The 27,597-nt window shown below is 39.4% G+C and overlaps 2 protein-coding genes across 2 annotated transcripts in view; both read right to left on the bottom strand.

Annotated features, from left to right (window-relative positions):
• The window catches only part of LOC120932092 (mucin-16-like), a 38,148-nt gene extending 25,899 nt beyond the window's left edge, over positions 1-12,249 (bottom strand). Inside the window, exons 1-8 of the mRNA XM_040344227.1 lie at positions 12,015-12,249; positions 9,210-9,227; positions 6,163-6,293; positions 4,143-4,210; positions 3,009-3,181; positions 1,805-1,822; positions 460-623; positions 20-87 (exon numbers count right to left, since the gene is read on the bottom strand). Coding sequence (XP_040200161.1) covers positions 20-87; positions 460-623; positions 1,805-1,822; positions 3,009-3,181; positions 4,143-4,210; positions 6,163-6,293; positions 9,210-9,227; positions 12,015-12,222 — 848 coding nt within the window. The 5' untranslated portion in view covers positions 12,223-12,249. The remainder of the gene's footprint in view (positions 1-19; positions 88-459; positions 624-1,804; positions 1,823-3,008; positions 3,182-4,142; positions 4,211-6,162; positions 6,294-9,209; positions 9,228-12,014) is intronic.
• A 375-nt stretch (positions 12,250-12,624) lies between these two features.
• The window catches only part of LOC120932084 (mucin-16-like), a 59,409-nt gene continuing 44,436 nt past the window's right edge, over positions 12,625-27,597 (bottom strand). Inside the window, exons 6-18 of the mRNA XM_040344215.1 lie at positions 25,799-25,971; positions 25,025-25,051; positions 24,774-24,928; positions 24,214-24,275; positions 23,904-24,076; positions 23,310-23,345; positions 20,519-20,658; positions 19,237-19,304; positions 18,030-18,202; positions 16,686-16,703; positions 14,879-15,018; positions 13,577-13,644; positions 12,625-12,679 (exon numbers count right to left, since the gene is read on the bottom strand). Of these exons, the coding sequence (XP_040200149.1) occupies positions 12,625-12,679; positions 13,577-13,644; positions 14,879-15,018; positions 16,686-16,703; positions 18,030-18,202; positions 19,237-19,304; positions 20,519-20,658; positions 23,310-23,345; positions 23,904-24,076; positions 24,214-24,275; positions 24,774-24,928; positions 25,025-25,051; positions 25,799-25,971 (1,288 nt within the window). The remainder of the gene's footprint in view (positions 12,680-13,576; positions 13,645-14,878; positions 15,019-16,685; positions 16,704-18,029; positions 18,203-19,236; positions 19,305-20,518; positions 20,659-23,309; positions 23,346-23,903; positions 24,077-24,213; positions 24,276-24,773; positions 24,929-25,024; positions 25,052-25,798; positions 25,972-27,597) is intronic.

The following is a 27,597-nucleotide window of genomic DNA, read 5'->3' as shown; positions in this document are numbered from 1 at the left end:
TTTATAAACTGTTACTCACACAAAGCTATCAAGAAGGCAATTTATCAACTGGGAACCAAGGGTGCTGTTTTTCATTAAGTTGTTCACCTAGCAGCATAACATAGAAAAAGTCACTAGATAATTCAGAACATTCCCAGCTAAAGTTTATTATGTCAAATCACACAATTCTAATGACAGACAAAAGAATAGCTACATCCTATGAATTGTTTCCATAAGCCAGCATTCTTTAAAAAAGGAGCCTACATCTGCAACTGCCCAATGCTATTTTGAAATTAAAACATATGTGTATTTTAAGTAAAATAAAATACAGTTTATAAATACAATATGCAGGTTGGATTCTCTCGCTTTAATTGCTATAACAGTATTTATAGACTGCACCAAAGTATACAAATTCTTCTGTGTATGTGGTATCTTAAATAGCATGGACATGTAAAAAAAAGTGTAAGTACCGGTACTTACCAAGTACAGCATATTGGTAGATGTAGAGTTGTACTTTAAAGAATATTTGGAAGCAAGCTCAGAAGTATAAGCCAGGTTAAGTATGGTAACATTGAGTGTAATTTCTTCAGAACTGGCTGCGTCTACTGGGACTTTGGTAGCTGCCTCAATGGGGGACTCCACAGCTAATAATATAATGAAGTACAATTGTGAGTTCCGGTTACAATAAATCTATTAAAATATGTTATGGTAAAGTTCTTCACACCTTCTTTGATGCTATATGCAGTAATGTAAAGCCATTTTAGAACTACAGAAACTGTTTACAAAAAAAAAATGGCTAACAAGTTTTTCAGGTTAAAAACAAGATGGCTAACAACTTTTCAAGGGTATGCAACCCTGTTATTATTTTAAGCTGTTTTAAATTTGAGCATCACAAATCGTTTAAATAACATGCTTGAGAGATGTCTTAAAAGTGAAATTACCCACCAGTACAATGCAGTTGAGCAAAAGTGACAATAAAAAAGATTACAACTAAATGACAGATCTTTTAAACGTCATGGGGAGCACCCAAACTCCATACTATACCAGGCAAGTGTCTCTTCTGCAGTTACTGGGGTGAATGGCAAAATGTCTCCTAATCATCCCCATGCCAAGCAAGCATCTGTATGCCAGTTTGGAAAAACTCCTGGCTTTACAGCTGCTAGTATTCCAGATGGTGGAGTCACCCCCTATTCTCTGAGATTATTGGCTGCAACTTCATCACAGTGGCAGGTAGTTAACTGACATTTATTGACCGAGATTGGCCATCCCTGCCTTCCAGTCTTTTGCAATCACAGCGGTCAAGTAACAGTCATAGTCAACACCTAAACCATATGACTTCAGACTACTTGGGGTGCAGGATGGGCCCAGGGGGATCACTGGTTGGAGCTTGCACATTATGCACTGGAATTTTTGGCCCTGCCCTGTAGCAAGCATGATGAGAGGGCATTCAGTAGAGCAGGCTGTTTTTAATACAGAGAGTTTAATGCACATTTCCACTGATAGGGTGTATTGGCTCGCTTTTCAAAAAATGAACCAGTATCAGAATCATCATTGGTTACAAATGATTTTTCATGATTTGCTCTGCCCATAGACTTCAACAGGGTTTCGGATTTAAGTCTGTAATTTATGGACCTTGCAATGGGTTCAATGAATGCCCCATGAACCAAACCAAAACACATTTGCTTATCTTTTACATTTCACCTTTCTCCTATAACCATAAGCATTGTCATGATTTATAACTTATATCTTCGGCTAACTGGGAGAGGTCTTTGGCAAAGCCAAAGCAAACAGTATCAATTTTAAAATAAATTGGACCACTACTTACATGCTGCTTCGTTGTATCCTGCAAGAGAAAGCAAAAAAAAGAGTTTTGCCTTTTAATTCTGACAAAAAAATAAAAAACACTCAAAAAGTTATCAAAATCTCTAACAGAACTGGACACTTGTCTTACACAGATGAAGACATCCCCTCTTCCTCAGGGCTGAGCAGTCTTTACAGGCTGTGTTTATATTCTGGTAGTCATTTTTTTTTTTATTATTATTATAACTTCTATTTATTAGGATTTTTACATTTCAAGTACAAAACAAAGCCTTGGGGCATTCCCTGACTGATAAGTACAATAAAACACATTACAAAACTAAATATGACTACATAGTACAGATCTACTGCTCAGTTTTGGTAGTAATTTGATATGTCTTGCTTGTTCTGGGCTAGGTCATGGGAAAAAATGACAATCCTAAGCGCATGTTTCAAGATGGAGATTGCTAACACACTTAATAGCTGGGTCCAGTCCTTGCAGAAGTTTTGTCATACATTTTCAGACAGCAGCAATGAGAACATTTAATGCCTGGTAATCTAAAACGGAGGTGGTTTGAAGGGGGGTTGTGAGGGTTGGGAAAAAGTGCACCCATCTGTATTGTAAGTGTATTAAAGTCAAATTTTTTGTAGAATAGTTTAAAAAAATGGTTGCTTAAAGCGGAGTTCCACCCAAAAGTGGAACTTCCACTTAAACCACTCCTCGCCCCCTTACATGCCACATTTGGCATGTTTTTTTTTTTGGATGGGGGGGAGTGGGGGCTTCAGTAGGAGTGGGACTTCCTGTCCCATTTCCTCCTTCCGCCCAGGGACCACTTAGGTGACTCGTCATATCGCCTTTTGGCGGCCCCTCCCTGTAGGCGATCACTTGGGACACGTGACATTTCCCAGATGATTGTGTGTCCACTCAGGGAGTGCAGCGCTGCTCATGCATGCGCAGTGAGTGCCCGGCCGTGAAGCTGAAAGCTGTCACAGCCGGGTCCCCACAGTTAGAATGGAGGTGCCCGCGGAGGGGGGGGAGAGGAGTGAAGCTCTGGGCGGCTGTGTCGCTGGACAGTGGAACAGGTAAGTGTCTGTTTATTAAAAGCCAGCAGCTACACTTTTTGTAGCTGCTGACTTGTAATAAACAAAAAAAGGCTGGAACTCCCCTTTAATTGTAATATGTCATAATTCTAAGTGACATGGTTGAAGTTACAGAAGGAATTGCAAATTACCATTGACATAAAGACTGTTGGGATCCAAGGAATATATCCCTAGACTGGTGACACCCTTTGTTTTGTTTGCTAGCTCTTTGAAAAAAGCAACTTGATCAAATCTAGGTGCTCCAGAACTGTTGACATAAGTGCAGATGGCATCCACTTTGGTGGCACGTGCTCCATTAGCTGAGCTGTAAAAACAAAATGTAAAATATATTATTCCGATTTATTCATCCAGATTTAATAAGATGCAGTATGATAACTCTCCTTATGCAGAAACGCCACTCAACCATTCTACCAACAGATTACACCTCTCTCCCACTGGAAACTCTGCAAGTGGGGGGCTGCAATTGCACATTTATTGAAACCAGGACAAATGTGCGACGGGGAGCAGACTGTGATTAATCTGGAAGGCAAAATTGGCTCCCACAATCATGATGGCAGTGCGATGAGAAGAATGAGCTGCGGAAAGACATCACAGGAATCCATAGACTGGGAAGCAACTCATTTTTAACGTTCAGCAGCTACAGTATTTGTAGCTGCAGATTTTAATTGTTAAAGCTGAACTCCAGGATGTAGCTATCTTTGCAATTGCAGATCCCTCTCCCTAAGCTCTGTTGAACTGCTGACACAGTTCAAATGAAATTGCCTTACTTTTCTTGTAATCCAAGATTTTCCATCCCAGTGATGTATCAAAGCAAAGAGAAATGCAAGAAATGAGAGCCAGCATATGATGTCAACTAAAGGAGGATCGGAGGGCAGAGGGCAAAGTTGGCACTGAGGGCCGTATCTGCTATCCACAGTGGAAGGCATAGACCAGTGGTCTTAGACTCCCGAGTCCACGCACTACTAACTATGTCTCTGCTCGTTGTAAAGAACTACAGTGTGGCAGAGACAAGACCAGTGGCCAGGGGATACATAGTGGCCATCAGTCTTACAAAACGGAGGTAGGTATGACATCAGCTGATACATTTTCTGCCTGAAGTTCAGCTTTAAAGAACTTACTGAAGTTCCTCTTTAATGTGTGGAAAATTTAAAAGATTATTTAACAGAAATAAAATTCAATAACTAAGTGCAACGTACAGAAACCCATAGCAAAACTAAAAGCTTGACTATAGTAAGCATACCACACACACACTATTAATATCTTACCTAAATCTTATGGTCTGACATACTGGAGAAAAAAAATTCAGTGTGGTTTGGTTCACAACAGAATTTATCTGGAAAACACAAACAACATATTCTTAAAGATGATAAAAACAACCAACATGACACAGTTAATAGTTTAAACATTTTAAAGAGAAGCCATTTAACCCTAATCCTGGAGTTGGCAACACGTCAATCGTGGACAGGTGACAGCTAAGCCACGATGCCGACCCCCAGAACCTGGACAGGATAGGTGGCGGGGGTGGAAATTAGTGGACCAATCTGAAAGTAGGCTTCTCCTCCTCTTCCTCTCGCTGATATTCAGCTGCCATAGGAGGAAAATACAGGAGATTGGTACCAATGTATGCCACCCCTCTTGTCCCAGTTCCTTTTCTTTCTGCTGCTCAGGTCCCTCTGTGTGCTCCCCTGCCCCCCCCCCCATTGTTTCAGGATGACGAGCGGGGAAGAGGCCAGTTAATATGTCACAAAGGCATATGTGTTGGAGCTTTGAGGTGCACACCCTAATGCCGCGTACACACGGTCCTTTTTTTGTGTGATAAAAAAAAACGACATTTTTAAAAACGTCATTTAAAATGACCGTGTGTGGGGAAAACGTAGTTTTATGTCTTCTGAAAAATGACAAAAAAAAATTCGAACATGCTTCAATTTTTTATGTCGTTTTTCAAAACGTCGTTTTTTGTGTCATTTAAAATGATAGTGTGTGGGTAAAACGACGTTTAAAACGACGTTTTTAAACCCGCGCATGCTCAGAAGCAAGTTATGACGCGAGCTTGAATGGAACAGAGTGCCGTCGTACGTGCTGAACGTAACCGCGCTTTGCTAGAGCATTTTGAAAAAACGATGGTGTGTAGGCAACGTCGTTTTTTAAAATGAAGTTTGAAAAACGTTGTTTTGTTTCATGATAAAAAACTTTGTTTTATTTCATCACAAAAAACGACCGGGTGTACGCGGCATAATGCAATAGTCTGCGCACACCTATGTAGGTAAGGGATTGTCCAAAGCAAAAAAAAGTTTTAAAAATTCTGTTTGCAGGGAGTTGCAATTTTGATAATGCCTACAGGATCTTTTCTGAGAGCCATGCGTTGGGTTACTGTTGTAGCATGGCTGGGCAGGGGCCATGGCAATCGACATGGGACCCCCTAACTCTGATAAGCTAGATTAGACATGTTTGAAGTGTTTAGAGCTAGACAGATGTTTTTGTACATATTCCCAAGGCCGGTGCTTCCCCCCATGCTATTTTTTTACACAGATTTGCCTATTAGCCCAGAAAATTGGCATATTTTATTAGACAGACAGAATGTTTTTAATGGGATCTTGTTCAGCAACTCATTGAAGTTCACTGTTTGGCTCATCACTATTAGGGAAAAAGCAGAACTTTCCTAATATGGTCAATTTGCATCTCTTCTTCTGATGTAGTATAAAGAGGAACCTAAATATTTGCAACTGCATAGAGCTATGAGCTATAAAACTGTAATTATGATACTGTACGCGGTTTTAGCTATCATTTCTTTATGCTTGTGGACCAAACATGCTTATCAACATTGATATCAATGTAACCTACAGTATACAATTAGGGATCATTCCGATAGGCACTGACAACTATCCTGTGTGGTGGCAGCCTGTAGAGATGGATGCAGATGCAGCAGCTGCACAAACACAACCACGTGTCAAAATTTAAAACGTGGGCAAGAGCGTGTGCACAGATCCAAATGCCGACAGTGCTATCAATAATCACTGTCTTCTCTCGGAAGTGACGCTTCCCCTACCCTCTCCTGTGCCCCTGTTGGGAGAAGAGAATGGCTTGGCAGGAGGGATTCCCACTGTCTGTGTTAATAGGGGAATCAAGTAAAATTATTTCCTGCAACCCGTGATTTGCTCTGTGTATGGACTCCCTATGGTTGCTGGAAACCCACCCTTTTAGAGGAAGAGGTATTAAACAAATATATGATCTTGCTTCATGTTTACAGACATTGATAAAAGCTGTGAATTCATAATCCATACTTACTACAGTATTCATTATAAGTCGAGTGCTGTTGAATAAGGAGGTGTTCGGTGTCCCCATATTAGAGGTGTATGGGAGATTAGTTATAGAAACATTTACAGTAAAGGAATTAATTGGCGTGGTTGGATTTTTAGCTGAAAAAAACAAATAAATCCACATCACACAATGCTCCAAAGAGTATAAAAAAAATTTGAGCAAAAAGCACAACATAATCAGAAGCACAGGGGGTAGAGAACTGGTTGTTAATGTTGCAGAATATCTTTAACCACTTGAAGACCAGGCCTTTTTCTGACACTTCTCACATAGCTGTAAAGATCAGTGGGCCAGATTCAGGTACATTTGCGGTGGCGCAACGTAACCCGTTTACGTTACACCGCCGCAAGTTTTCAGTGTAAGTGCCTGATCCACAAAGCACTTACCTGTAAACTTGCGGCGGTGTATCATAAACACGTCCGGTGCAAGCCTGCCCAATTCAAATGGGGCGTGTACCATTAAAATTAGGCGCGCTCCCGCACCGGACGTACTGCGCATGCTCAGTTTAGAAATTCCCGCCGTGCTTTGCGCGATGTGACGTCATTTTTTAGAACGGCGACGTGCGTAGCGTCCATTCGTATTCCCGGATGTCTTACGCCAAAACAAAAAAAAATTCAAATTCGACCCGGGAACGACGGCCATACTTTAACATGGCTCGACAAAAGTTAAGCCATGTTAAAGCAGGTGTAACTTTGCGACGGGAAAAAATTACTAGCGACGACGTAACGAACGCGAAAACCGTCGTGGATCGCCGTAAATGCTCATTAGCATACCCGACGCAAGAAAACGACGCAAACTCCACCCAGCAGTGGCCGAAGTATTGCATCCTAAGATCCGACAGTGTAAGTCAATTACACCTGTCGGATCTTAGGGCTATCTATGCGGAACTGATTATATGAATCAGCCGCATAGATACGACAGGAGATATGACGGTGTATCAGGAGATACGCCGTCGTATCTCCTCTGTGAATCTGGCCCAGTATTTTTTTGCTAGAAAATCACTTAGAACCAGCTAAGCAAAGGCCCTAGAGAATAAAATGGTGGTGTTGCAATTATTTATGCCACACGGTATTCACACAGTGTTTTTTCAAACGCATTTTTTTGGGGGGAAAAATACACTTGAATGAACTTTGAGACACAAAAACACAATATAATACCCAATTTTTTTGGTACAATATAAAATATAATGTTATGTTAATATAATAATAATATAATGTTAATAAAAATAGATGTCATGATTTAAAACTACGCATGCCCGTGGAAGGGCGACAAACAATGTAAATTATATTATCCATAAGCGATGCTTTAAAAACCTTTACTTGTTACCACTTTAGATATACACAGGAGGTCTGGTGCTCGAATTATTGCTCGATCTGGCATTCACAGTGATAGCTCACATGTGTGGTGCAATCACTGTTTTGTACGACATTGTACCAACGCATGTGAGCACGGGGGACGAGGGCGCTTTATAATTCTTATTTTATTTTTTTATTTATCTCTTTTTTTTTTCACACTGTATTTACACTGTACCTTTAAAAAAAAATTTGATCACTTTTTATTGTTATCACAAGGAATGTAAACATCTCAACTGAGATATCTGAGATATCTGAGACATCTCATCTGCCCTCTTGGTATGATCCAATGCTTTTTAAAAAACACTACTGGTTTGTTTACAACCAGCGAAACAAAAATTGATAAAATACTCGTTGCTTCTGTTTTTTTAGACCATAGAGATGATCAGGGCCATTCCTGTCCCCTATCAGCTCCATGGTTCGTTGGCAGAACCGATGGATGCAATCTGTCCTAGTGGGATGGAAGAGCCTGGGAAGGCAGTGAAAGGGGGCCTCCCACTGCTTGTAAATGCAATCAAGTGGCTGTTTAACCACTAGGATTGCTTATATAAGAAAGTGTTCTGCGGGCTGAAAAAAACGATACTGGGGTGATGCCTGGTATAACCACTCAAAGTACGGGTACGTTAAATGATGGCAAATGGTCAAAAGGTCTTTCTTTAATGTCTGCTTTACTAGTGATTATAAATAGTTGGACACACTATTTCATTTGAGATCCCTGAATAATTAGTTGTCTTGTTCTACATATTTGAAGTATTAGAGGTAATCGATTAGCCTTTAAAAGGGTTTGATCGATGTGTGCTGAGTTGTGGCCCCCTTTTTTTTTACACTCTCTGCAAGGACAGAGAAAGATACAATGGGGTTGATTTACTAAAGGCAAATCCACTGTGCACTACAAGTGTCCCAATTGTTAGAACAGGGCTTAGGCTCTCTATGAGACCCTAGTCTCTGTGCTGGGAGATGGGTAAATATGCATCCCCACAGAGAAAAGCCCAGTCCAACGCATATTTGTGTTAAATTGGTGCCAAGGGGTTAAGGGACTGGTGTTTTCCAATGTTGCCACCGACAGACTATAAAAAGAAGGGTCCTTTCAGTAATTTTAAAAACATAATTTAGTTTCCAGTTTGTCGTGTCTTTTGTTGTCTTCGTCAATCCCTTGCCTATTAGCCTTAAAAATGGCCACAAATGTTTTTCATGAATTGCTCAGCCCGTCCCTCTACAGTCCATGACCACTATTGTTTCGGATACATAGGATCTTTGTATCTGTGATAGACTAGTGCCTATGTAGTCCCATGATTTTAGATGGTACAATTTTTGATACCCAATAAATTATTTTCACTTTTTTGACCAACAGAAGTCCGCACTCTCTGTCACCTTTGCAGCCTTCTTGTTCTTTTCCCCCTCAAGGGAACATAATTTTTCTTTGTATTTAAGCCTGCAATTTTTAGACTTTGCAATGAGTTCAATGAATGCCCCATGAACCAAACCAAAACACATTCGCTCATCTGTTACTTCCAGATAGAGAAATGTACGTTTCACTTTTCTCCTTAAACTGTAAATATTGCTATGATATATACGGTAAGTTATTTCTTTGGTTAAATAAAAGATGTCATTGGCAAGGCCAAAGCAAACTGTATCAATTTTAAAATAAATTGGACCACTACTTACATGCTGCTTCACTGTATCCTGTGTGAGAAAGCAAAAATATGAGTTTGGCCTTTAATTCTGACAAAACAAATTTTCAAATTGCAAAATCTCTAAAAATAATTGTTCACTTCAGATAAAGACATCCCCACATTCTCAGGGCTGGGCAGTCTTTACAGGTTGTGCTTATATTCTGATAGTAAGTAGCTATGTTTTGCTTGTTCTGGGCTAAGCCATGGGATAAAAATGTCAATCCTAAGTGCATGTGTCAAGATGGAGATTGCTAACACACTCAATAGCTAGGTCCAGTGCTTGAGAAAATATTGGTTTTGTTAGATTTTTTTAGACAGCAGCAGTGAGAATATTTAATGCCTGGTAATTTAAAAGGGAGGTAGGGGGCGCGGGTGGTTGATCAAAGTGACCCATCTGTAAAGTGTATTAAAGCTGAGTTCCACCCAAAAGTGGATACTCCGCTTATCTGCTTCCCCCCTCCAGTGCTACATTTGGCACCTTTCAGGTGCTGTTTTTGAAAGGTCCCCTTCCTCACTTCCGGGAGACAACACCACAGCGCCTCCCTCAGAAGTTGGCCCCGTCCTCCACGGCCAGGCCAGTTAGTAAGCACAGCGTGCTTCGCACATGTGCAGTAGGGAACTGGTTATGAAGCCAAAAGGCTTCACTGACGGGTTCCCTTTATGACGAATAGCAGCGGTAGAACCCAACTGCTGATCTGAAAATCAGCTGGGGTGCCGACATTGTCCCTGGACAGGTAAGTGTCCATATATTACTCAAACTGCCTTCAAGCCATAATTCTAAGTGACATGGCCCATTAAGTCAGACCTGGTAAGTGGATATTGTCTTATAGGGTGGATTTATAAAATCACGCTTAGTAGCAAACATACTGTATGTCAGAAAGATCAGAAAATTTTAACTAGTCAAAATAATTATAGAAGGTTGTCAGATTTTATTTTTTGGGGGGGTCATTTCATCTGAAGATACAGTGCCTTGCGAAAGTATTCGGCCCCCTTGAACTTTGCGACCTTTTGCCACATTTCAGGCTTCAAACATAAAGATATAAAACTGTAATTTGTTTTGAAGAATCAACAACAAGTGGGGCACAATCATGAAGTGGAACGAAATGTATTGGATATTTCAAACTTTTTTAACAAATGAAAAACTGAAAAATTGGGCGTGTAAAATTATTCAGCCCCCTTAAGTTAATACTTTGTAGCGCCACCTTTTGCTGCGATTACAGCTGTAAGTCACTTGGGGTATGTCTCTATCAGTTTTGCACATCGAGAAACTGAAATTTTTGCCCTTTCCTCCTTGCAAAACCGCTCAAGCTCAGTGAGGTTGGATGGAGAGCGTTTGTGAACAGCAGTTTTCAGTTCTTTCCACAGATTCTCGATTGGATTCAGGTCTGGACTTTGACTTGGCCATTCTGAGTGAGTGAGTGAAAGAGTTATATAGCGCAACACTTGCGAACTGAATCGCCTCTGGGCACTGTATTCTAACACCTGGATATGTTTATTTGTGAACCATTCCATTGTAGATTTTGCTTTATGTTTTGGATCATTGTTTTGTTGGAAGACAAATCTCCGTCCCAGTCTCAGGTCTTTTGCAGACTCCATCAGGTTTTCTTCCAGAATGGTCCTGTATTTAGCTCCATCCATCTTCCCATCAATTTTAACCATCTTCCCTGTCCCTGTTGAAGAAAAGCAGGCCCAAACCATGATGCTGCCACCACCATGTTTGACAGTGGGGATGGTGTGTTCAGGGTGATGAGCTGTGTTGCTTTTACGCCAAACATAATGTTTTGCATTGTTGCCAAAAAGTTCGATTTTGGTTTCATCTGACCAGAGCATCTTCTTCCACATGTTTGGTGTGTCTCCCAGGTGGCTTGTGGCAAACTATAAACAACACTTTTTAGGGATATCTTTAAGAAATGTCTTTCTTCTTGCCACTCTTCCATAAAGGCCAGATTTGTGCAGTATACGACTGATTGTTGTCCTATGGACAGAGTCTCCCACCTCAGCTGTAGATCTCTGCAGTTCATCCAGAGTGATGGGCCTCTTGGCTGCATCTCTGATCAGTCTTCTCCTTGTATGAGCTGGAAGTTTAGAGGGACGGCCAGGTCTTCGTAGATTTGCAGTGGTCTGATACTCCTTCCATTTCAATATTATCCCTTGCACAGTGCTCCTTGGGATGTTTAAAGCTTGGGAAATCTTTTTGTATCCAAATCCAGCTTTAAACTTCTCCACAACAGTATCTCGGACCTGCCTGGTGTGTTCCTTGTTCTTCATGATGCTCTCTGCGCTTTAAACGGACCTCTGAGACTATCGCATTTATCCGGAGACTTGATTACACACAGGTGGATTCTATTTATCATCATTAGTCATTTAGGTCAACATTGGATCATTCAGAGATCCTCACTGAACTTCTGGAGAGAGTTTGCTGCACTGAAAGTAAAGGGGCTGAATAATTTTGCACGCCCAATTTTTCAGTTTTTTATTTGTTAAAAAAGTTTGAAATATCCAATACATTTCGTTCCACTTCATGATTGTGTCCCACTTGTTGTTGATTCTTCAAAAAAAATTACAGTTTTATATCTTTATGTTTGAAGCCTGAAATGTGGCAAAAGGTCGCAAAGTTCAAGGGGGCCGAATACTTTCGCAAGGCACTGTATTTAATAAACAATGTAATTATATGTGGGTATACATGTTTTACCAATTCTAAAATAATTTTTTCCTTTAAAAATGCACCAAACATGGTATTGATCAGGTAGTTTAAAGATAAGGCAACACACATTTTAAAGAAGAGATTGCAAATTACCATTGACATAAAGACTGTTGGGGTCCAAGGAATATATCCCTAGGCTGGTGACACCATTTGTTTTGTTCGCTAGCTCTTTGAAAAATGCGACTTGATCAAATCTAGGTGCTCCAGAACTGTTGACATAAGTGCAGATAGCATCCACTTTGGTGGCACTTGCTCCATTAGCTGAGCTGTAAAAACAAAATGTAAAATATATTATTCCCATTTATTTATCTAAATGTATTTAAGATGCAGTATGGTAACTCTCAAATGCAGAAAGGCCATTTTCCCATTGTAATCTATTCAAGCGGGGGGCTGCAGTTTCACATTTTATGTAACAGAGATAAATGTGCATTGGGGAGCTGGCTGTGATTTATCATGAAGTCACGAATGGCTCCCAAAACCAAGATGGTGGTGTGATGGGAAAAAACAACTGTGAAAAGACATCACTGGAATCCATGTACTGGAGAGCAGCTGTTTTTTAAAAGTTTTTTAAAAGTCAGCAGCTACTACTGTTTTATTTGTTAACACTGAACTCCAGAATGTAGCTATCTTTGCAATTGCACATGCCTCTCCCTATGTTATTTTTTACTTTTTTTGAAATCCAAGATTTTCCACCTCAGTGATGTCATAGCATCCTTTGGAAAAGAGAACTGTCTTTCTTGCTGCACATCATATCCAAACTGGGAAAGAGGAGCATAATGCAATGGGAAATGCATGAAATGAGGGCCAACGTGTGCAGTGAGCTGAAGAAGAAACGGAACTGAGGGCTGTATCTGGTATACACAGTGGAAGTGTCAGATCGGGAGTCTTATGCCCTGTACACACACTAGGTTAGTCTGATGAAAACGGTCTGATGGATTTTTCCATCAGTTATCCGATGAAGCTGACTGATGATCAGTCGTGCCTACACACCATCAGTTAAAAAAACGATTGTGTCAGAACGCGGTGACGTAAAACACAACAACGTGCTGAAAAAAATGAAGTTCAATGCTTCCAAGCATGCGTCGACTTGATTCTGAGCATGCATGGATTTTTAACCGATGGACGTACCCACAGACGATCGTTTTTTTCTATAGGTTTTTTATCCATCAGATAATTTTAAAACAAGTTTCGATTTTTTTAACCTATGGATAAATAACCGATGGGGCCCACACGCGATCGGTTTGGTCTGATGAAAATGGTAATCATGTGTACGCAGCATCAGACTCCCGAGTCCACCCACTACAGCGAGCAGAGATGTAAATACTGTGTGTACATATAATTGGCCAGAGCATGCATAGTGGCCATCGGTCTTACAAAACGGATGTCATGGAGATTCAAGCTATAATTCAAATAATGCACCCTGGATTTCTCAGAGATTACACAGTGGGGAGAAACAAGCAGCATATTGCTCTAAGGTATGACATTGCCAATATTTCTGCCTAGAGTTCAGCTTTACTGAAGTTCCTCTTGTGTGGAAAATGTAAAAGCAAATTTAACAGAAATCAAATTTAATAACTTCAACGTACAGAAGCCCATAGCAAAATAAAAAGTTTGACTATAGTAAGCATACTGCACACACACTATTAATATCTTACCTAAATCTTATGATCTGACATGCTGGAGAAAACAATTTCAGAGTGGTTTGGTTCACAACAGAATTTATCTAGAAAGGACAAACAACATATTCTTAAAGATGATTAAAACAACCAACAAGGCCCAGTTAATATTATTAAACATTTTAAAGAGAAGCCATTTTTTAACCTGTGATCATCTTAATATAAAAATTCTTATCAGTGTGTCTTACGTATCTGCTGGATTCCAGGGGCGCCTATACCAGATCTCTATCTACATCAGAGGATTCTTTGATCACACAAACCATCTTCAGCCTTGCTGATATTGACGATCATTGGAGCCCCTGTACCTGAATAACTTCTTAAAGGAGTATTCCCTGGTCCCTTTATGCCCCCTGTAGTCACTTGAATATGGCACTCTTTTGCAGCCTTTGGACCGCCCTGGTGCTTGCCCCACCAGTGGGGTCTTCTAGAGCTACTATCTAAATACTGGTTATCACATTGACCCTGAAGAAGCCATTGTTTTTGGTGAAACATGTAGGGATTTGCTACCAGTAAATACAGGCTTATGAATACTCTGGCCAGTGCTAGCTGATACTCTGTTTTTATGCACCTATGATTGTGTTGTGATATATATACTTTTTCATGTAAGAAAATATTGTACATTTTAAATAATCTTTATCTTTATATTGTGTGGGCACCGTTTTATTCCCAATTCCTTATTCTCCTTGTCTTCATCAATATTAGGGATGAGGTGCTGGATCTCGTGAGGCCACTCAAGTTACACTCCATCACAAACTGTGTCTTACGTAGTGATAAGCCAAACGTACGCGGGTTGAGTTACTGAAATTCAGGTGCCGAATCCAACCTCCATTGAAATCAATGGGAGCTGAATGTGAAAAGAAACTGTAAGGGCCTTGTTCAAGGCTAATAGGTAAAGGATTGTATACAAACCCATGGTTGCAGGAAAGAAATTTGCTCCGTGTATGGCCATGGCTTAAGTTTCGTCTGTCACAGCTAAAACATGTTATCAATATGGCTGCTGGGAACCCTACCCTTTTAGAGTGAGGGCATTTACCCTCCTATGCCCGCTGACCTAGGTTTAAAGGTCAGGAAATGCATTATGGCCACAATGACATAATTTCACTAGATACACAAACCATGAACTCCTGAACCTTGTCCCTATAGATAGATAGGGGAAAAAAATATTTTAACTGTAAAAAACAAAACAAAAAAACTAACAGGCTGAGGTATTAAACAAATATACAATCTTGCTTCATGTTTACAGACTTTCATAAAAGCTGTGAATTCATAATCCATACTTACCACAGTATTCATTATAAGCCGGGTGCTGTTGAATATGGAGGTGTTTGGTGTCCCCATATTAGAGGTGTATGCGAGATTAGTTATAGTAACATTTACAGTAAAGGAATTAACTACTGCCAGTGGCGTGGTTGGATTTGTAGCTGAAAAAAAAAAAAAATCAACATCACACAATACTTCAAAGTAGGGTATAAATAATTTTTTGAGCAAAAAAGCACAACATAATAAGAAGTGCCAAGAAGGTTAGAGAACTGGCTGTTAATGTTGCAGAATATCTTTAACCACTTAAACCAGGCCTTTTTCTGACACTTTTCACATACATGTAAAGATCAGTATTTTTTGCTAGAAAATTACTTAGAACCTCCAAGGAGAGGCCCTAGAGAATAAAATAGTGGTGTCTTTTTATGTCAAATGGTATTTGCACAGTGTTTTTTTAAATGCAAAATTTTCTGGGAAAATGCACAAAAACACAATAAAATTACCCAATTTTTTTCATAGACTATAAAAGATATACCAAACATGTCATGCTTTAAAACTGCACACTTTAATGTAACGGTGACAAACAATGTAAATTATACTATATATAAGCAATGTTTTAAAAGCCTTTACATGTTACCACTTTAGATTTACACAGGAGGTCTGGTGCTAGAACTATTGCTCTTGATCTGACATTCACTGTGATACCTTACATGTGTAATGCAATCGCTGTTTCGTATGAAAATTGACCAACGTGTGTGAGCAACGAGGGATAAGGGCGCTTTATAATCCTTATTTTATTTATTTCCATTTATTTTTTTAATTTTATTTTTACTCTGTAAATCACCTTGTGATAACAGTAGGCAGTGACAGGTCGTCTCTACTGAGACATCTGGGGTCTATTAGACCGCAGATGTCTCCTCTGCTCTCTTGGTATGATCCAATGTTGGTATGGTCCAACACTTTTTACAACCCACTAATAATTTGTTTACAACCAGCGAAACCAGATGTGACAAAATACTTGTTGATTTCAGTTTCTTACACCATAGAGATGATTATCTATTCCTTGCCTATTAGCCTAAAAAATGGCCACAAATGTTTTTCATGAATTGCTCAGCCCGTCCCTCTACAGTCCATGACCACTATTGCTTCGGATACATAGGATCTTTGTATCTGTGATACACTAGTGCCCCACCTCTCCATTCCACGGCCTGGGATGTTAGGATCTGGTTATAGCACATGCAGTATCACCCCCTTTCCTCAGCTAGCCTTTTGTTCTTTACATTTCCCTCTGTTTGAGCCTCCAACTACCTAGTTAGATTGTGGAATTCCATTGTGATATGGCATTCGCCGTGGTGGTATACTTGGCGGCCGGACCATTCTGTTCCTTGTTTTTTGTATGTGTTTGTGTTTTTGTCTCATTTTAGCATGCCTGTCATGCATCACTAAGTGGTTTTAGGTTTTCCCTACCTGGGTGGTTGTATTTGAAGTCCTATGATTTTAGATGGTTCAATTTTTGATACCCAATAAATGATTTTCAGTTTTTTGACCAACAGAAGTCCGCACTCTCTGTCACCTTTGCAGCCTTCTTGTTCTTTTCCCCCTCTAGGGAACATCATTTTTCTTTGTATTTAAGTCTGCAATTTTTAGACTTTGTAATGGGTTTAATGAATGCCCCATGAACCAAACCAAAACACGTTCGCTTATCTTTTACTTCTAGATAGAGAAATGTACGTTTCACCTTTCTCCTTAAACCGTAAATATTGCTATGATATATACAGTAAGTTATATCTTTGGCTAAATGAAAGAGGTCATTGGCAAGGCCACTACTTACATGCTGCTTCACTGTATCCTGTGTGAAAAAAAAGCCAAAATATGAGTGTGGCCTTTAATTCTGACAAAACAAATGTTCAAATTGCAATTTTGAGGAAAAAATCTATCAAAAAGTTATCAAAATTTTTAAAATGATTGTTCACTTCAGATGAAGACATCCCCGCATTCTCAGGGCTGGGCAGTCTTTACAGGCTGTGGTTATATTCTGATAGTAAGCAGCTATGTTGGGCTTGTTCTGGGCTATGCCATGGGATAAAAATGTCAATCCTAAATGCATGAGTCAAGATGGAGATTGCTAACACACTCAATAGCTGGGTCCAGTGCTTGAGAAAATATTGGTTTTCTTAGAAATTTTTAGACAGCAGCAGTGAGAACATTTAATGCCTGGTAATTTAAAAGGGAGGTGGGGGGCGTAAAGTCTATTAAAGTTGAGTTCCAACCAAAAGTGGACGCTCCACATATCTGCTCCTCCCCCCCCTCCAGTGCTACATTTGGCACCTTTCAGGGGGGAGCAGGTGCTGTTTTTGAAAGGTACCCTTCCTCACTTCCAGGAGACAATGCCACAGCGGATACCTCAGAAGTTGCCCCCCTCCTCCTTCCTTCACCGCCAGGCCAGATAGAAAGCACAGCGTGCTTTGCGCATGCGCAGTAGGGAACTGGTTATGAAGACAAAAAGCTTCACTGACTGTTTCCCTTCATGACGATTGGCAGCGGTAGCACCCAACTGCTGATCTGAATATCAGCTTGCGGGCCGACATTGCGGGCTCCCTGGACAGGTTAGTGTCCATATATTACAAGTTAGCAGCTACAGTATTTCTCCCCAGGCGGAACACCACTTTAAAGCCACATTTCTGTAGAATAGTTAAAAAAAAGGGTTGCTTAATTGTAATATGAAATATCAGACATATTTCCCTACAGATAGCCAACCAGAAAATGTCATCAGAACATTTGTACGGCCACAGTAAGGGGACATTCTAATGAAAAAAACTCAAACTGCCTTCAAGCCATAATTCGAAGTGACATGGCCCATTAAGTCAGACCTGGTAGGTGGATATTGTCTTATAGGGTGGATTTATAAAATCACGCTCAGTAGCAAAGATACTGTATGTCAGAAAGATCAGAAAATTTTAACTAGTCAAAATAATTATAGAAGGTTGTCAGATTTTATTTTTTGGGGGGGTCATGTCATCTGAAGATATTTAATAAACAATGTAATTATATGTGGGTATATATGTTTTACCAGTTCTAAAATATTTTTTTCCTTTAAAAATGCACCAAACATGGTATTGGTCAGGTAGTTTAAAGATAAGGCAACACACATTTTAAAGAAGAGATTGCAAATTACCATTGACATAAAGACTGTTTGGATCCAAGGAATATATCCCTAGGCTGGTGACACCATTTGTTTTGTTCGCTAGCTCTTTGAAAATAGCGACTTGATCAAATCTAGGTGCTCCAGAACTGTTGACATAAGTGCAGATAGCATCCACTTTGGTGGCACTTGCTCCATTAGCTGAGCTGTAAAAACAAAATGTAAAATATATTATTCCCATTTATTTATCTAAATTTATTAAGATGCAGTATGGTAACTCTCAAATGTAGAAAGGCCATTTTCCCATTGTAATCTATTCAAGCGCGGGGCTGCAGTTTCACATTTTATGTAACAGAGACAAATGTGCATTGGGGAGCTGGCTGTGATTTATCATGAAGTCACGAATGGTTCCCAAAACCAAGATGGTGGTGTGATGGGAAGAAACAACTGTGAAAAGACATCACTGGAATCCATGGACTGGAGAGCAGCTGTTTTTTAAAAGTCAGCAGCTGCAGTGTTTGTAGCTGCTGACTTTTAATTGTTTTATTTGTTAACGCTGAACTCCAGGATGTAGCTATCTTTGCAATTGCACATCCCTCTCCCTATGTTCTTTTTTACTTTTTTTGAAATCCAAGATTTTCCACCTCAGTGATGTCATAGCATCGTTTAGAAAAGAAAACGGTCTTTCTTGCTGCACATCATATCCAAGCTGGAAAAGAGGAGTATATTTCCTATAATGCAATGGGAAATGCATGAAATGAGGGCCAATGTGTGCAGTGAGCTGAAGAAGAAACGGAAGGCGGAGTTGGCACTGAGGGCTGTATCTGGTATACACAGTGGAAGTGCCAGATCAGGAGTCTTAGACTCCCGAGTCCACCCACTACAGCGAGCAGAGACGTAAATACTGTATGTACATATAATTGGCCAGAGCATGCATAGTGGCCATCGGTCTTACAAAACGGATGTCATGGGGATTCAAGCTATAATTCAAATAATGCACCCTGAATTTCTCAGAGATTACGCAGTGGGAAGAGAAACAAGCAGCATATTGCTAAGGTATAACATTGCCAATATTTCTGCCTAGAGTTCAGCTTTACTGAAGTTCTTCTTGTGTGGAAAATGTAAAAGCAAATTTAACAGAAATCAAATTTAATAACTAAGTGCAACGTACAGAAGCCCATAGCAAAATAAAAAGTTTGACTATAGTAAGCATACTGCACACACACTATTAATATCTTACCTAAATCTTATGGTCTGACATGCTGGAGAAAACAATTTCAGAGTGGTTTGGTTCACAACAGAATTTATCTGGAAAAGACAAACAACATATTCTTAAAGATGATTAAAACAACCAACAAGGCCCAGTTAATATTTTAAACATTTTAAAGAGAAGCCATTTTTTAACCTGTGATCATCCTAATATAAAAATGATTATGAGTGTGTCTTACGTATCTGCTGGATTCCAGGGGCGCCTATACCAGATCTCTATATCAGAGGATTCTTTGATCACGCTAACCATCTTCAGCCTTGCTGATAGTGGCGATCATTAGAGCCCTTGTACCTGAATAACTTCTTAAAGGAGTATTCCCTGGTCCCTTTATGCCCCCTGTGGTCACTTGAATACAGCACTCCTTTGTGGCCTTTGGACCGCCCTGGTGCTTACCCCACCAGTGGGGGTCTTCCAGAGCTACTATCTAAACACTGGTTATCACATCTTGCCCTGAAGAAGCCATTGTTTGGCGAAACATGTAGGAATTTGCTACCAGTAACTACTACAGGCTTATGAATACTCTGGCCAGTATTAGCTGATACTGTTTTTATGCTCCTATGATTGTGTTGTGATATATATATATACTTTTTCATGTAAATATTGTACATTTTAAATAATCTGTATCTTTATATTCCTTATTCTCCTTGTCTTCATTAATAGTAGGGATGAGGTGCTGGATCTCGTGAGGCCACTCAAGTTACACTCCATCACAAACTGTGTCTTACGTAGTGATAAGCCAAACGTACGCGGGTTGAGTTACTAAAATTCAGGTGCCGAATCCAACCTCCATTGAAATCATGGGGAGCTGAATGTGAAAAGAAACTGTAAGGGCCTTGTTCAAGGCTAATAGGTAAGGGATTTTATACAAACCCATGGTTGCAGGAAAGAAATTTGCTCCGTGTGTGGCCATGGCTTAAGTTTCGTCTGTCACAGCTAAAGCATGTTGTCAATATGGCTGCTGGGAACCCTACCCTTTTAGAGTGAGGGCATTTACCCTCCTATGCCCGCTGACCTAGGTTCAAAGGCCAGGAAATGCATTATGGCCACAATGACAATGACATAATTTCACTAGATACACAAACCATGAACTCCTGAACCTTGTCCCTATAGATAGATAGGGGAAAAAAATATTTTAACTGTAAAAAAAACAAAACAAAAAAACTAACAGGTAGAGGTATTAAACAAATATACAATCTTGCTTCATGTTTACAGACTTTTAAAAAAAAGCTGTGAATTCATAATCCATACTTACCACAGTATTCATTATAAGCCGAGTGCTGTTGAATATGGAGGTGTTTGGTATCCCCATATTAGAGGTGTATGCGAGATTAGTTATAGTAACATTTACAGTAAAATAATTAACTGCTGCCAATGGCGTGGTTGGATTTGTAGCTGAAAAAAATAAATAAAAAATCAACATCACACAATACTTCCAAGTAGAGTATATATATTTTTTGAGCAAAAAAGCACAACATAATAAGAAGTGCCAAGAAGGTTAGAGAACTGGCTGTTAATGTTGCAGAATATCTTTAACCACTTAAACCAGGCCTTTTTCTGACACTTCTCACATACATGTAAAGATCAGTGGGCCAGATTCACAGAAGAAGTATGCCGGAGTATCTACTGATACTCCGGCGTACTTTCAAATTTGCTGCGTCGTATCTTTAGTTTGAATCCTCAAACCAAGATACGACGGCTTCTGGCTTCGATCCGACAGGTGTACGACTTCGTACGCCTTCGGATCGTAGGTGCAATACTTCAGCGCCCGCTGGGTGGAGTTCTCGTCGTTTTCTGCGTCGGGTATGTTAATTTTCTTTTTACGGCGATCCACGAAGGTACGCGCGGTCGTCGCATTCTCTTACGTCGTCGCTAGTCGGCTTTTCCCGGCGTATAGTTAAAGCTGCTATTTCTTGGCCTATATTTAGACTTGCCATGTTAAAGCATGGCCGTCGTTCCTGCGTCGAATTTAATTTTTTTTGCGTAAATCGTCCGTGAATAGGAAAGGACGTAACTCACGTCGACGTTCAAAAAATCACGTCGGTGCGATGTAATTTCGCGCAAATCACGGCAGGAAATTTCAAAATGGAGCATGCACAGTACGTTCGGCGCGGGAACGCGCCTAATTTAAATGATCCACGCCCCATTTGAATTAGGCGGGCTTGCGCCGGAGGGATTTACGCTACGCCGCCGCAACTTTACAGGCAAGTGCTTTGTGAATCAAGCACTTGCCCCGTAAAACTTGCGGCGGTGTAACGTAAATGTGATACGTTACGCCGCCGCAAATGTACCTGAATCTGGCCCAGTATTTTTTGCTAGAAAATTACTTAGAACCTCCAAGGAGATGCCCTAGAGAATACAATAGTGGTGTTTTTTGTGTCACATGGTATTTGCACAGTGGTTTTTCAAATGCAAATTTTTCTGGGAAAATGCACAAAAACACAATATAATACCCAAAGTTTTCATAGACTATAAAAGATATACCAAACATGTCATGCTTTAAAACTGCACACTTCAATGTAACGGCGACAAACAAAGTAAATTATACTATTCATAAGCAATGTTTTATTTCTAGCAATGGTGCTAGAACTATTGTTCTTGATCTGACATTCACTGTGATACCTCACGTGTGTGATGTAATCGCTGTTTCATATGAAAATTGACCAACGTGTGCGAGCAACGAGGGATAAGGGTGCTTTATAATTCGTATTTAATTTATTTTCATTTATTTTTACTCCGTAAACATCCCTTGTGATAACAGTAGGCAGTGCCAGGTCATCTCTACTGAGACATCAGGGGTCTATTAGACCGCAGATGTCTCCTCTGCTCTCTTGGTATGATCCAATCTTGGTATGGTCCAACGCTTTTTACAACGCACTAATAATTAGAATTCATAAACCATACTTACCACAGAATTCATTATAAGCAGAGTGCTTTTGAATATGGAGGTGTTTGGTGATTAGTTATAGTAAAATTTACAGTAAAATAATTAACCAGCGAAACCAGATGTGACAAAATACTTGTTGATTCCAGTTTCTTACACCATAGAGATGATCAGGGACATTCTTGTCCTCAGATGTCTCCTCTGCCATCTTAGTATGATCCGATCTTGGTATGAGCCAATGCTTTTTTCAAACTACTAATGGTTTGTTTACAACCAGCAAAATCGGAAGTAACAAAATACCATTCCCCGATCAGCAGTCAGAACTGCCAACTGCAGTCCTGGGTTCTCCCGGTGGAACGGGAAATCCCAGGAAGGCAGTGGGATTGTAAGGGCAATCCAGCAGCTATTTAGCCACTAGGATTGCTTTTACAAGAAAGTGTTCTGCCGGCTGAAAAAAACAATACTGGGATGATGCCTGGTATAACCACTCAAAGTCGGGCGACGTACGGGTATGTCGCCTGGCGTAAAGTGGTCAAAAGGTCTTATTTTAATGTCTGATTTACTAGGGATTATAAATAGTTGGACACACAATTTTATTTGAGAACCTTTGCCTTTGCAATAATTAGTTGTCTTGTTCTACAAATTTAATGTATTAGAGGTATAGATTAGCCTTTAAAAGGGTTTGATCAACGCATGCTCAGTAGTGGCCCCTACTTTACGTATAGGTTTCATTAAACCCCAAAAAACAGCAGTCTCTCTGTGTGGCTGCGTGACTGGTTATTTGTGTGAATTGTATTGCAAAGCATCTTAGTAGGATCATGCATAGCATTTAAAAAAACTGAAAAATACAGCCTGATGCAGCTAAGTGGGATTCAACAGCTGTTATGATACCCTCTACACCCACCCTATGGACTTTTAACTGGGTATACATGTATAATTTTTATTTTGCTCAAACAGTGGATTGAATAAAAAGGAACCTGAGAGATCCCTGCATCAACAGAGACAATTTTGATGCAGGGAGCTCTTCTACTGTGCTATTTTCAGTAAGAGAGTACCTGGCTTTAGATTATTATTGCTGTATCTGTATTTTTAAATAACTATATTGTACTGTATATGTTGACTATAAATTGACTATAAATCTATAAAAAATGTAATAGCTTACTTGGAACCAGAGATATTAACTCTTGCTCATTATAACCTAAGCAAGAAAAAAGACAATAAATAATGTTAGACTTTGGAGATAACCACAGCATAACTCCAGCAACATGCAATTACAGTATGTTAAAATATTCAGAAATCCTCTTCCGATGCCGTTAAGCTTCTCCACAAAACCAGCCATAGGTGCAAAGTTTATTATACGCCTCTGTAGACTCAATAAGCCAGTATGAAAAAAAGGGAGGCTTAATTTTTCCACAATTAGGCTCCACTAGCGGGCAAAATATTCCAGAGGAAAATATCCTGTGGTGTGTTTCTGTTCAATTGCTCTTAAAGTTGTAGGATCATTATGGATCTGAGGCATGCAGCTTAATATTGTTCTTTCCTACTATATTAAAGTATAGATAATTACTATATTGCCTACAGGCAAGCAAAACCCATATAAGAAGTAAACTTTTACTCTTGGTTGTTGGTTAAAAAAACTATTTGTAGACTGAATTTGTTGCTTAATGAAAAATTATTTATGTAAAAGAAATACACAAATTTGGCACTTGGAATTTATAGAGAAGAAATAATAATAATAAGAATAAAGACATTTTACCATTGATATAAAGGCTGTTAGGATTCAGGGTGTAGATTGCCAACTTTGTCACATTAGAAGTCAGATTTTTCAGTTCCTTGTAAAAAGCCACTGTATTAAATGGAGTGGTTAATAACTTGCTGCGGTAGTAACAGTTGGCATTGATTTTGGTGTCACCTTCACTGTTTTCCAAACTGTATATCAATTTAAACCATTGAAAAGGTGATGATTAGTAAAGTTCACACAGTTATAAGGGACATTCAACTTAAATATCTTTCTAACCAAACAATTAACTCATTATGCAATTGTTTATGGCTATTTTAATCCTTACCTTATTAGTTGGCAGAAAGAGAAAGACATTTTGAGACTGGTATTCTTCATTAAGGCATTCAACTAAAAGACAAATTTGAAGGATTTTTACAAATTTAGTAAAAAAAAATATTTTTAGGTCCTCTTTTATTTGTTTTGGAATAGGGAGAGTTAGAGATGGTTAGAAACTCTTCTAGCTTTTGTATTGCGGTATTTGTTTCCACTGTGGAGATTTCAACGTACTTCCTATCCTGGGGGGGGGGGGGGATGTCAGGAAGTAAAGGAAATTCTATATAATGGGGAAAGAGACAACAATAAAAACAGTTTAATTTGCAGAGTGAGAATTGAGTGGATTTGTGTCCTGGTGACCTCAGTTCTTCTCCTGGTTTCACAGAGATAAAAAAATCACTACAGATAGTGATAAAATCGAAACTCATACATTGTGCCACTCTGTTCAAGGTTAAAAAAAAGTTTAGTTTGAGTTAGACTTTAAGGGCCACTGATGCAATAACACATATTACGAAACAGATCTTTTACACTCTTAATGTAGTTATGTACTGGAGTTTTGAATTATTTACTTACCAATGTAGTCATGATTGCCTGGGTGTTAATGTATTTGGAAGATGCTGGGTTTGTAAATTCTTGGACATATTTCAAATTAGTCAAAGTGAAGTTCACTGTAACAGTAGAGTCTGGTGGGTATGCTGTTGTTGGCAAGCGCATCGTTGGCATAATGGCTACAATTTATCAAGAAGAAAACAGATGAGCAATAAGTACATCCTAGGCACAGTTGAGTATTTCACCTTTGATTCCTACCAAAAATGTCTACTTACTGGTTGGGACTGTGTATTTATTATAACCTGAAAGAAAGAATAGGGGTTTTAATTGTATAAAGATCCGTTAATATTACTTGCAGAGACCCCTATATTAGTCATTCTAAAGTAGCTTACAAAAGTTCAATGGCCTTCACAGTGTATTTGAGTTACTTCACAAAACAGGCCAGAAATTGAAGTTTTTAAAGCACTATTTTTATTTGAGATCCTTGGTCTTTGCAATATTTAATAGCCTTGTGCCACATATTTAATGTATTGGAGGTATAGATTAGCCTTTCAAATTGTTTCATTAATGTATGCTCATTAGGGGCCCCTACTTTTCCTATAGGGTTCACTAAACCCTACAAACAGCATACTTTCTGTGGATCTGGTTGTATGAGTTGTAATGCAAAGCATCTTAGTAGGATCATTCATAGCACTCCATAAAGCTAACAAATGCAGCCTGATGCGGGTGGGATTCAACAACTTTTATGAGCTCCTCTACACCCACCCTTTCTATGAAACTTAAAGTGGTTCTAAAGGCTGACTGTTTTTTACCCTAATGCATTCACTGCATTAAAGTAAAAACACCCCACTAACTAATGACTGAACCTCCCCAAACCCTTACCTAAGCCTGTCAGTGACCCGTTAATTTTCCTCCACTGCACAGAGCAGGTAAGTATAATATATTTGTTATTTAATTTATTTTTTAATTGTACAAAGATCCGTTAATGTTACTTGAATGAAATTATGTTTCTGAGCATTTTTATCATTTATAATTATAACACACATTACCATCAATATATAGGCTGGAATTGTCCAAGCGGTATTTGGCCAAGTTATTTATTCCATTTGTGAGGATGTAGACTTCCTTATAAACTGATTGCTTGGTAAATTTCTGGCCTACTGTGTTGTTAACGTAGGAGCACACACAGTCAATCCTGAAAGATTCAGGCACCGTTCCAGGGCTGCAAACACAGTAAAGAAAAATTAAATAGGCAGTGTGCTTCAAAATACATAGACAAACAAAAAAGGTCAAGAACATGTTAGAATGTGTATATGAAGTGAAAACTCAACATTTTATGTTTGTCTTACTTGTGAATATAAATGCTTGTATGGACAAGCAGTATGGGATGAGCTTTTTTATTTATTTTAAAGGACATCTAGATAGAAGCTAGGATGATCACCCACCAACATCTTTGTATTTCTCAGAGATTCTAGTATCAGCAAACTCAACACAGCTGTCAATGTAGACTGCTCTCCTGATTCGGGCTATAAACACCTCCCCCTCTCCTTATCTCCATGATAAGATGTGTCATTTTGTAATTTCAATGTACATGAAGCTACAAGGACAAGTGATTTCAAAGTTGATTCACATGCATTTTCTATACTGAACTTAGACTTAAAAAACGAATGTAGCCACCATATCTAAGGACTAGTAAACTGAAATATATCCTTAACAGAATAGGTTCTCAAGTGAATGGTCAGACTGAATGATCTCTTAAGCCCTGTACACATGATCGTTTTGTCTGATGAAAACAGACCGATGGACCGTTTTCATCGGACAAACCGATCATGTGTGGGCCCCATCGGTTTGTTTTCCATCGGTGAAAAAAAATAGAACATGTTTTAAAATTTACCTATGGATAAAAAACCGATAGAAAAAAATGTTCGTCTGTGTGGAAGTCCATCGGTCAAAAATGTACGCATGCTCAGAATCAAGTCGACGCATTGAACTTCATTTTTTCTCAGCACGTGGTAGTTTTTTACGCCACCGCGTTGGACACGGTCGGATTTTTGACCGATGATGTGTAGACAAGACTGATGAAGTCAGCTTCATCAGATGTCCGAAGAAAAAAAACATTGGATTAGATTCCATCAGATATCCGATCGTGTGTACAGGGCTTTAGTCTTTACTTTAGCCTCTAGTAAAGACCATTACATTACAAAATGAAGGACACCACTGGACCAGAAGTGACAACGTGCTGGACCAGATATATTATCTTTTATAATCCTTGATTCGTTTAGTATGTTTGCCTCAAAATATTTAAGTTTAAATCATTAAAGGCGCTACACATCTGTGGTATGTAACAACAGGTATGTGAACAAAGGCATTTGTGTGACTGATGGCCATGTTGTCAGCCAACATGTATACTAGTTAATGATTGGTAAGCTGTATGGTAAGCTTTTGGTGGAAGGACCTTGTGTTGTTTTGCGCTGATGAACCTGTCAGCCATTATGGAGCCTGATGCAGTCCCCCTGTACTCTGGAGTGTGCCAAGTCAAGGACCACAGGGTTACAGACATGTACTCGATAAGAGATTTTAATTCACATTTTTGTAAGTATAATCTATGTTGATTTTCAATAAATACTTAAATAAAGGGGTTTTCCACCTTTTTTTTAAGTTTATTAAAAGTCAGCAGCTACAAAAAGTGTAGCTGCTGGCTTTTAATAAACTGACACTTACCTGCTCCACGGCTCCAGCGACGCGCCGGCCGGGGCTCCGCTCCTCGCCCCCCCTCGCCGGCCGGCGTCTTCATTCTTAGTGTGGGCACCCGGCAGTGACAGCTTTCGGCTTCACGGCCGGGCACCCA

The sequence above is a fragment of the Rana temporaria genome, chromosome 1 (assembly GCF_905171775.1).
Source record: "Rana temporaria chromosome 1, aRanTem1.1, whole genome shotgun sequence".
Taxonomy (NCBI): domain Eukaryota; kingdom Metazoa; phylum Chordata; class Amphibia; order Anura; family Ranidae; genus Rana; species Rana temporaria.
Note: the sequence above shows the minus strand (reverse complement) of the source record. Positions and strands in the feature narration are given on the sequence as shown.